Source organism: Ailuropoda melanoleuca, chromosome 7, assembly GCF_002007445.2.
Source record: "Ailuropoda melanoleuca isolate Jingjing chromosome 7, ASM200744v2, whole genome shotgun sequence".
NCBI lineage: Eukaryota > Metazoa > Chordata > Mammalia > Carnivora > Ursidae > Ailuropoda > Ailuropoda melanoleuca.
Window position 1 is genome coordinate 6398934 of NC_048224.1, and position 11331 is coordinate 6410264.

At 34.6% G+C, this 11331-nt stretch overlaps 1 protein-coding gene across 1 annotated transcript in view; it reads left to right on the plus strand.

The window, feature by feature from the left end:
• Window positions 1-10119, plus strand: part of TYRP1 (tyrosinase related protein 1) — a 17756-nt gene extending 7637 nt beyond the window's left edge. The window contains exons 4-7 of the mRNA XM_011231612.1: window positions 1676-1843; window positions 4189-4368; window positions 8941-9087; window positions 9914-10119. Coding sequence (XP_011229914.1) covers window positions 1676-1843; window positions 4189-4368; window positions 8941-9087; window positions 9914-10119 — 701 coding nt within the window. The remainder of the gene's footprint in view (window positions 1-1675; window positions 1844-4188; window positions 4369-8940; window positions 9088-9913) is intronic.
• The last annotated feature ends 1212 nt before the right edge of the window (window positions 10120-11331 follow it).

The following is an 11331-nucleotide window of genomic DNA, read 5'->3' on the forward strand; positions in this document are numbered from 1 at the left end:
AAATGCCGGGATCACGCCCTGAGCCGAAGGCAGACGCTTAACCGCTGTGCCACCCAGGCGCCCCAGAAATAGTGTTTGTGAAACCCATGTAATTTATAATTTTTTCTTGGAATTTATTGACAGCTCCCAGAACAATAATCCCTAAAACTTGAATTGATAGTTTAGCCAGTGGTACCTGAAAGTTCTAATAATAATGTATACCTAAAAAAATGTACATCTGTTTTCCAATCTCAATATTGGCATATGCTTTATTTTTATATTACATAAATTAATTTGCTATGCTAATTCATCAGGTACTAATCGTTATGTTAGTTATAAGCATTACAACATAGTAAGCTTTATGAGGACGTAAAATGAATACAAGTTGAGGTTATAACATCACCTCTCCCACCCGAGTGGATTATTCTGCATAAACTCTTAGGACACACACCCTTCTCTGGAGACCACTGGAACAGACAAATGCAAAATGCTCCTAACCGATATCCTCTCCTCCCACCTGCCTAAGACTTCTCTTCACTTCCTACTGAATTAAATATAACTTTCTCATATTGCTCTTTATTTCTTCACAGTATGGTTCTGGTCTAGCTTTTCATTGTTCTCACCATCCACTCTCTTACATCGCCCTATACTCCAGGCAAGCTATTTCCCACCCAGGGCCTCTTTTAAAGCCAACACGATCTTTCCATACATCAACATACACCAAACGATGATTTAACATCTATTATATGCCAAGAACTGTACCAAGATTAAGGGATGTACCGGTGAGCAAGAACAGGGTTCTTGTTCTGATGGAGCTTATCTTATAGAGGGGAGAAAGCTTAGCATCTCTCGTTATTACCTCTGCCTAAAATGTTTGACCTATAACATTCCTCCTATTTCACCTGCAAATTCTCCTCAGTCCTTCAGGGCTCTTTGCAAATCTCTCTTCTTTAATGATGCCTTTCTGGAGTCATCCAACTGGAAAGGATTGATACTCTCTCTTAATCTCTGTCTCTTTGTGTCTCTCTCCGTCTCTGTCTCTGTCTCTCTTCTCTCCCTTCCTGTCTGCCTCTTCCCCTCTCTTTCTCTCCCTCCCTCCCTCCCTTAAGGCATCTATCCTATTACCCTTTATCACAGCTCTTTGTTTGCCTGTTTGTCTTACTGCCTTTTAAAAAGTTTATTTCTCACATCAATTGCTGTAAAATATGAATCGATTGAAATACAGACCACCTCCCAAAGATATTTTAGATTGTTTTTCTTTATTTCTCTGAAGGCTTGAAACAAATAGCATCTGAGTACAAAATTTCCCATATATGTGAAATACAGATTTCAGTGTGGAATTTAGGTTTATGAGATTATTTTGGTAAAATTCAATTTTCTAAGGAATTTTGATGTTTGTTAATATAGTCTCATTACAGAAGCATACATTGATTAAACAAATACCAGAACCTCTGTTTTGTGACCATTTTTTTCTTCCAATGATTTTATGTATCACACATCTAACTCTGCTCACAGAAGTGGCCATGATAACTTAAATTTTCTCACTCTAACGCCCGTAAGTACGCATTTTAAAAAATTTTCTCTTCTACCAAGGAGAACCTATCTTTCCGTGTTGTTGCTTTGTATAAAAATTAAAGAGCAAAGATAAGATCTCTAAATAGTCTATAAATGTTTACATAGCCCGTTCTTTTTCCAGGTACCGAGGGTGGGCCAATTAGGAGAAATCCAGCTGGGAATGTGGCGAGACCAATGGTGCAACGTCTTCCTGAACCACAGGATGTCGCTCAGTGCTTGGAAGTTGGTTTATTCGACACCCCTCCTTTTTATTCCAATTCTACAAACAGTTTCCGAAACACAGTGGAAGGTAAGATAAAGAAATCGGAGCTTTGAATTCATCTGGTTATCACAGTAAACTGAGCTGTTCACATTCAGATCTCTCTGAAAAATCTTTGCAAGCCGCATTGATCCTGTGAATTTATATGAACGTTGCCTCCAATTATGATGTAGTCACCCTGAAACTCTTTTTAATTATCATAGGAAAAGCCCTTAGAAATTATTCTTCGGTCTCTTAAATCCCTAAAAAGTTTTTAAACTCAAATCTGTTAGGTGGCTGATCAGTAGATGTATGACTATATCAAATTCTTGTAGAGTCAAATACTGTGCAAGACGTTGAGAGCTTATTAAAATTTTTTCTTAAAAATAACAATAAAAAATTCTAAACAATTAGTTGACAGCCAATAAAGCCTGGTTGGGGCATATATTTCATTTAAGTTTGTATCATCCTGTAACTTTTTTTAAAGGTTTATAAAAATTCAAACTACCGCATAATGATATTAACTTGATTTTCCTTATTTAATTCAAAGCATTTTAAAAATAAGGAAACTAAAGACCGAAGAGCTAAAATGAATATTCCGAGATATTCAGTAACAGAGCACAATTTCAAATCCAAATTTTCTAAGTCCAGTGTCTTTACATGATAAATTTTGATATCTCTAAATCAATATTGAAACATAAAGTTCTAAAACAGAATCACATTTAACATATCATACACCTCTTATTGTCAAAATTCACATGATATATAGCATTAAACAAGTTAGACTTCTCCCCCTGAGAAGAATGGGAATAGATCTCTCTATCCCCATGATCTGAGATACTTGATATATAAATCTCATCATTATTTTCAATTCTCTCCCCTTTTATCATCAAAACTGTATACCATTCTCTTCTATCTTTATGTTAATTTTAATAATTAAATATGAATGCACTGATTTGGAGATTATTCAATGAATAATCACTTTATTTTGACTAAGCTGGTATATATAAACTAGGACCATAAGCACTAATTTCTAAAAGAATGTGCAGTGCATCTTACTGAAGCCCAATCAAAAGACAAATTATTCTGATTTCCTGACAGAACATATGAAATGACCAGTGCCTACCAACATGTCGTGTATGTTACAGGCAATCTTTAAACATTTTGTAAGTAAAAAGCAATTATAAAAAATACAAAATAAATGTATGAAACATGGTTAAATAAATGAGTGAGTGTAATTATACAAATGGATTAATGTATTTTAAATTCTAATTTTATTTTGTAATATGTAACCTTTCCCTGCTCTCCCACCTCTGATTCTTTTTTTTTTTTTAAGATTTTATTTATTTATTTGACAGAGAGAGACAGCCAGCGAGAGAGGGAACACAAGCAGGGCAAGTGGGAGAGGAAGAAGCAGGCTCCCAGCAGAAGAGCCTGATGTGGGGCTCAATCCCAGAGCACCGGAATCACGCCCTGAGGAGAAGGCAGGCGCTTAAGGACTGCGCCACCTAGGCTCCCCCTCCCGCCTCTGATTCTTAAAGCCAAATAGCCACATTTATAACTCCATCCTGCATCACAGACCCTCCATTTTTATCTGTGATCTATCCTCACCTTCTACCCAATATATATATATACATGATATAGATAACATGAAAGTATGTATGGAAAATACATATAATAGATAATACGGGGAACATATAACATGAGAAATATATATAATGCATGTAATACAGGAAATGTACATATTGTATGGGAATAGAATATATATAGCATAGAGAATATGGGAAACATTACATATATACAGAATACAGATAATGATCGAAAGTTATATAAATTTTCGACCAATAGGTTCTCCAGATATTTTAAACTAGTAGAGACATGATAAGAATGCTCTGAGAAATTGTGACTTTTCCACAAAAATCAGATAACTTTCCAAAAATAAATATACTGACAGTCAAAAGGAATAAGGTAGGAAACTAAAGTAACATCTGGCAATTTAAGTTCCAGGACAATCAGAGGGATGTTCTCCCAATTGTGTCAGCAGTTTTTGGTAGAAACTGGAGATTTCCATTGTCTTTATTTCCACTAGACCAATGTTTGCCTTGTCAAAATATAGTGTTCTATATATTTTGACTGGTATCCTTTGCAGATCGTTATTTTTAACCTAGAGGCTACGGTTAACATGTCAGGCCACTAGTTTAAAGCTAACCTAGTTCTGGGTATAGCAAGAAATGTCACCAACCATAGGTACAGAGAAGCAGTGCTATTATATTTAGGTAAAAATTGGCCTGACAAGCTTAGGAAAAATTGTTTCCCAATATAATCACTGCCACTGATTTGAAAAGTAAGATATTTGTGATGGTTTTTACTATTCTCACCCCTATTTTTATATCTAGGTTACAGCGATCCCACAGGAAAGTATGACCCTGCTATTCGAAGCCTTCACAATCTGGCTCACCTATTTCTGAATGGAACAGGGGGACAAACTCATTTATCTCCAAATGATCCTATATTTGTCCTCCTACATACTTTCACTGATGCAGTCTTTGATGAATGGCTGAGGAGATATAATGCTGGTGAGATGTTTTCATATGCTTTTCTGCAGGCTCAGCTATGAGACTGCTTAGGTGGTATAGTTCTCGCAATAGAGTAAGCACTTGACACATCTAAGCTACACTTCAAAATAAGGATAAAATAGCTATGATATCTAGGCATTTCGAAATATTCCAAACTGCGCTGAAAATGCAGACAAAACATCTCTTACAATGGTTATATTTATTAGCATTCACTCAGACTAAGCACGTAATCCCTTCTCATTTTTAGTATGAAAAGATGACTGTCATGCTTCCCAATTATTTCTTTCCCATATCTTCCAATGAACATTTGTATTGCTTTTTTTTTTTTTGATGTTCTCATTGTGAGTAAAAAAATCTTACTGAGCTGTTCTTCGATACCTAAAAGACAAAAGATTATACTCACAATCCACAGTTTTTATTTTTATTACTTCTGGCCTCTTACAAATGGAAATTTTGTTCAACTTGAAAAGTTAATGTTCGCTTTTTTATCACAGCATAGAAAATCTCTTTCAACTTCATTTTGATGCATTTTTAAAAGTGTTATTTAAAAGGCCACTTTCTCTTCATTCTACTCAGCCTAGAGGCTCACATTACTTTTCAAATAATGTAAGTGCTTCTATTGGTTAAAACATCATACATTTTTGTATTTCAAAACTGTTCTAAATTTTGGCTTCTGTGCCTTTATTTCATCATACACATAAACATAATGTTGGGGATTAACTATCTATTGATTTATCTATCCAATTTGGCCAGTCTCTTATTTCTTTGTGTGTGTGTATGTCTGTGTGTGTGTGTGTGTGTGTGTGTGTGCGCGCGCGCGTACCGTAGAAGCCTCTAATCCAGCCTGATTAAGAGCATTAACTAATGTGTTGATCAAAATTGTATGTTCCCATCAGAAAATCATTGAAGAAACAAATAACTTACATATAAATATTCACTCATCAACCTGCTACAAATTCACTGATTGAGGGTGCCACCTTATTTCATATGTATTTACATACATACCCACAGCCATAATGAATTAGCTACAATTTACAATGTCTACTTTTTTAAGCTAAATAAGAAACTAACAACCCTGGAGATGCAATGAGTGCAGTATTATTCTAGATTTTCATAATGCCTACCTTATCTTCACAACCACAGTGCTTACTCTTAATTCTTACCCAATATCTCAGGCATCCATGTTCAACAAATCTTTCCTAAGCATTCATATATTTAATATAACACAACATCCGTCTCTTTTCATAATCATAATTATCATTTCACCTATGTTTGGCTATATTACTTTTACAACAATAGCGAGTAAACAGGAGTTAATAGGTTTAGGAATGAACAAAAACTTTCATTAAACATACATTTCTGGAAACTAGATAGCAATGTACAAACTGCAGTTATGCAGCCAGTCACAATGCCAGGGCTGTTAGTAAGATTTTCTTACTTAACACTTAAGAAGTAAGAGGAAGCAGAGAATCTTGGTTACTCTGGCAAGTCTCTTAAGGGGAGCTCTCTTTAAACCATGAAAACGAGTATTCCTTTGCCTTACATATCTTGATAGAAGAGATCATTATTCACATTCATAACAATCTGTTAACGGTCATTGATGAACCAGATAAACACCTTTTGCTTCTTACTTATTTTTTTCCTGCTCCCTTTGTTTGTGCTATAAATAGCACAAGATCTCTCAGTTACCTGGAGAGTAGTGGAGGGAAAAGCACCATAAACAAAAAATAGGGAACTTGAAGCATATTCTGACTAAATATGGCCATAAAATCAGAGGACAAGCCAATGTAAACACTTCCAAATTGCATGAACATTAAACACTAACAATTAACCACCTGCTTAAATATTCCATGTACCTGCAAACGTCTCTTGAAAAACAATGTCATAGAACAACTCTATTAGAGAAAAAAAAGATTGGAAAAATTTCTAAAATTATCCATACAGCAGAAGTCTTTGTTGAAAATAAGTCTTTGAGTGGAGGATGGAATTATTTTTCAAAGTGTATTAAACAATTCTTATAGATAATGAGAACTCTTCAAAAATCACGGGATTGTAAAATTATTAGGGTCAAAATGGAATAAGAGTTACATTTTACAGCTGAAGGAAATTATAGTCATTCGCAGGATAATGTCTGTTACAGAATCCTCTCTTTAGATATGAGTTAGAACAATATGGAACATCCAAACTTTATTCAATATAATGTTAATTTTTATTCCCTGACATTTTGTATCCATGTGCACATTTAATTCAAGTCTTTTTTTTTTTCAAATGAGAATCATGCGAATTAAGTTTTAAATATAGTACTCCAGAAGTTCAGTGAGTTTTTCAGAAGAAGCAGTTTATAAATTTCCTAGACCAATCACTAGTATTATGCCCTGAAAGAAATGAAGTAATTACACACACACTCAGATCCTTTCACGAATATGATCCGATTCCATAGCCTGGCTATTGTGAATAATGCTACAATGAACACGGGTGCACACATCTCTTTGAGAAACTAATTTCATGCCTTTTAGATAGACCCCCAGAAGTGGCATTGCTGGATCATATGGTGGTTCTATTTTTAACCTGTTGAGGAACTTCCATTCTGTTTCCATAGTAGCTGCACCAATTCCCACCAACAGTGGACAATGGCTCCCATTTCTCCACATTCTTGCCAACACTTGCTATCTCTTTTCTTTTCAATAATTGCCATCCTAAGAGGTGTGATCTCTCATTATGTTTCTAATCGGCATTTTCTCATGATTAGTGGTATTCAATACCTTTTCACGTACCTGTTGACCATTTGTAAATCATGTCATACACATTAATATGTATACAATTTTTTGTCAGGTGTACCTCAGTAAAGTTGGAAAAAATATTATGAGCACCTACTATTCCCTACGTATTCTTCTAGGTACCAGAAATACAGTAGCATACAAAACACACAAAAATATTTTCCCTCCTGGAACTCTCCTGGTTGTTAGTAGAAATGACAGTAAAAATATGTAAATAAATACATAGTATGTTAGGTGCGGGAAGTCTTTGTAGACAAAGAAAATCAGAAAAGGGGTTAGGGAGTACTAGGTAAATACATGGAGGAAGGTCATCCCTAGTTGAACAAAGGACCCCACTGTGGCTAGAGCAGAGTGGAGAGTGGAGAGAAATGATGGGAAATAATGTCAGAGGGGGCAACAGGAGGGAGTTACATCCTGAGGGATGTTGGATGTAACTCTGAGATGGGAGCCACTGAAGGCTCTTGCATAGGAAAGTTTCATGACAATTCAACTCTAATTGTTTGTTATTTTTATGATTATTCCTCCACTCATTTTAAGGGGTATAACTTTATCACACAACTGATGCTGAACTGGGTTGAGGCTGATCAAGTCAGGATCTAGTAGAAAGGTGAAATGGAAAGTTAAAAAATTATCTAAATTATTAACATTAATATCTACTTTAATAAATAATTAACAATAATACAGCAAAATGTGAGTTCCTTGAGGGCAAGTATTTTTGTCTGTTTTGTTCAGTACCATCACCTCCATGGCTAGACTAGTGTCTGGCATTGGTAAGAGCTCGATGGATTTGAATAGATAAATACTTAATTTGCGTTAATACATAGTAAATTTAAAGTCACAACAACATAAACACTACATACCATTTTCATGATCAATTGTTTTTCAAAGTAAATGCTAAAACACTCTTCTGTGCTTCCCAGGATCACAGTGACTGTTCAGGTAACAGATTTCTTGCAAACAGAAAATCTAATACTCTGTTAACCTTCTCACATATCCCAGCTCTTCTGAATATATTCCCACTCATGTCCTGCCCAAGCTCGCTTCCAACTCTGCTTTTGAGATATCCCATCTGGTTTAGTTGTATCGACATAAATGCAGAACAACAATAACAAAAAAGAATAATCTTTTGCCACAAAGAGCATATCACTCCTTTCATACCTAATGACAGAAACTCCCTAATAATATAAACGCCTGTAACTTGCATTTAAGAAGAAAGAGGAGAGGTGGCAGGAAGTAAATAATATTCCAAGATCTTGGTTTAAAATTTTAAGTGTTTTTTCTAACAGAGTAAAATCTGGAAATAAGTTAATATTTATATCTCTGAAGATAAACAGAAAAAGTGAAGAATACCAAACAGATATATTCATGTTCAAGGACAAACCTCCATTAGATATGGTACCCCGCAAATTTAAATTTCAGGTGAAGCTACAGAAAACTACATGTCCATCATTTTTTAGCTTTGGAAAATAAGTTCAATGAATTTTTTCAAATAAGTTTCTGTACTTTAAAACAATTGATAATCATCATAGATTATAAGATACTAAAATTTCCTTGCTTTTAAGCTTTCTTGATCTATTGAATGATATGCTAGTGCTGTATTCAAAGCATTTGAATTCTGTTTTATGCAATTCCCTGTTCTGCTGTAGTGAAAATATTTTTATGTCTTTATTCAGTGTAAACTATTAAAGGCCATTTTATGTTATCCTAGAATATTTCAGGTCACCTTCAGAACATAATAATGTATTAATACTAAATTTATTATGTCTATTAACAAGATGTCTTTGGCATATTTTAGATGTAACCACATTTCCATTGGAAAATGCCCCTATTGGGCATAATAGACAATACAATATGGTGCCATTCTGGCCTCCAGTTACCAACATAGAAATGTTTGTTACTGCTCCAGACAATCTGGGATATACTTATGAAGTTCAATGGCCAAGTGAGTATTGAAAATGTATCTTTACTGTGGAAATTTCCAAAAACAAATTTGTTGCCTTTTAAGGTAATCACAGTATTCTGTGGCCTATATTTTCCACTTAGATTTAGAAGGTGTTATTTGGATTTTTATTTTGGGATAGAGAGATTGAATTTAACATTTGTCGAGAGCCCACTCTGACCCGGAATTCAGTTGATTATATAGCACACTATCTCATTTAATCCCTACAACCTCATGAGGTAAGGTAAGGCTACCTCAGGGGCTAGCCATGATTAACTTAGAAAGGGTAATTGTCAAAGATCACATTTTTAGTAGGCAGAGAGAATGAATTTTGAGCTTAGGCCCATGTAAGATGCCTCAATTTTTCTACTACAAAATGGTGCTTCCTTATATTTATTCTGAAAAAAAAAAAAAGGAGTGAGGTACTCTGCATTGCTTTCTCTGAGGTTTTGAAATTGAAATTTTTCTTGTTTAATTTCTAATCCCTTCTCAGCAAAGGCAGTAGGGTGGAAGAGCACAGTGGATGGATTTTGAAAGACCTAGGCTCTGAAACCAACTCTGTGCCTACTAACCAAGTGACCCAAGTGGCTCAAACTCTGCAGCATCATTTTCTCAATCTTTAGAATGGAATTAACAATAACTATCCCAATAGGGTCCACTTATTATAAGAAATTGGGAAGTACCTTTAAGATGACAGGTGCTATCATCAGCAATGTGGCCAATAAATATTTTATATGAAGAATTTGGTAAAATGCCTAAGTTTAAGGTATCCTATTTGGGATGGCAACGATTATACTGTTTATTTTTTGTTCTTTTATTTTTCCAATAGGTCGGAATCTTAGTATTACTGAGATTGTTACCATAGCAGTAGTTGCCACTTTATTATTGGTTGCAGTCATTTTTGCGGCTGCTTCTTGCCTGATTCGTGCCAGAAGCAACATGGATGAAGCAAATCAGCCTCTTCTCACTGATCAGTATCAACACTATGATGAAGACTATGAAAAAATGCAGAATCCGAATCAGTCTATGGTCTGACAAATGACCAATTCTCTTATGTAGTATTATCACAATACAACCTGGTTGAAAAATAATAGATAGAATTTCTTACTGTATTTTCTTTCTCTCTGTTACTATCTTCCTTATGCATGCATATGTTAGAATTAAAGCTCTAAATATTATTTTCCCAAACTAGGAAGAGTCACAATCTTTTTTAATGGGTTCTATGTTTCAACCCTATTTAAAATGTAGGTTGCATGTTAATTAACCAAAATTTAAATAAAAACTTGAAACATTAAAAAATAAAATAAAATAAAATGGTAGGTTGTAGGCATATACCCTAACCGCTAACTCTAACCCTAACGGTAACCCTAACCCTGACCTTCTGGAGAGGTCCTTGAATGGCAAAATACCAAGCACATACTCTAACCCTGAATCTGAGAAAGTGGCTTCCTGAACACATGATAAAGCAAGCTTAGAAGCAGCTTAGTTATCCTAGAGAAGACCCCAAACATTTAAGAATTGGTAGTAATTCTGAAAATGGGTGTGAAGGTGGAGATCTAAAAAAAAAAAAGGTAGTTTGCACCAACTCCATGGTATTTAAGCAGAGAGTGTGGAGATTTTTTTTGGCACTTTTTAAAAGTCAACTATATGACAATGTAAATAAGTTGTTGTGCTTTGTTTGTGTATAAAGAAAAATCATGATAGTAAATCTCTGATTAAAATACATGAGTAGGAATTTCAACTGTTAAAATGTAAATTTCTAATGTTAAAATGTAAATGCCTTTCCGGTCATTGAAATTGAACAGATACATAGGAAGCCACATTTATTAGTTAAAATTAATTATGTGGAGCTATAAATGGGATTCTGATTAACATTTTCAAACTATAATTTCCCCTTGGGCATCAGCATACATTTTAGTCTAAGGTTCAAAGTCCCAACAAAATCATAATCTTTGTCACATTTTGAATAGGTAAAAAACTTCACTTTATTTGAAAGGCAATTGATATTGCCTCTGTTTGCCACTATGTTCTGAAAAAGGAACTACGCATTTACACATTTCACCTCCCAGTTCCTCTTCCAGTATCTTAGAGGTCCACAAGCAAGCCACAAAATTGGAGAACACGCAATATGGTGCTACAATCACCATTCAATTCAATGTGTTTACTCCAAATAGCATTCTCTTATCACTTACCAGCCTTTTGTATGTTTTCAAAATAAAATATTAAAAATATTATTTCATCAGACCC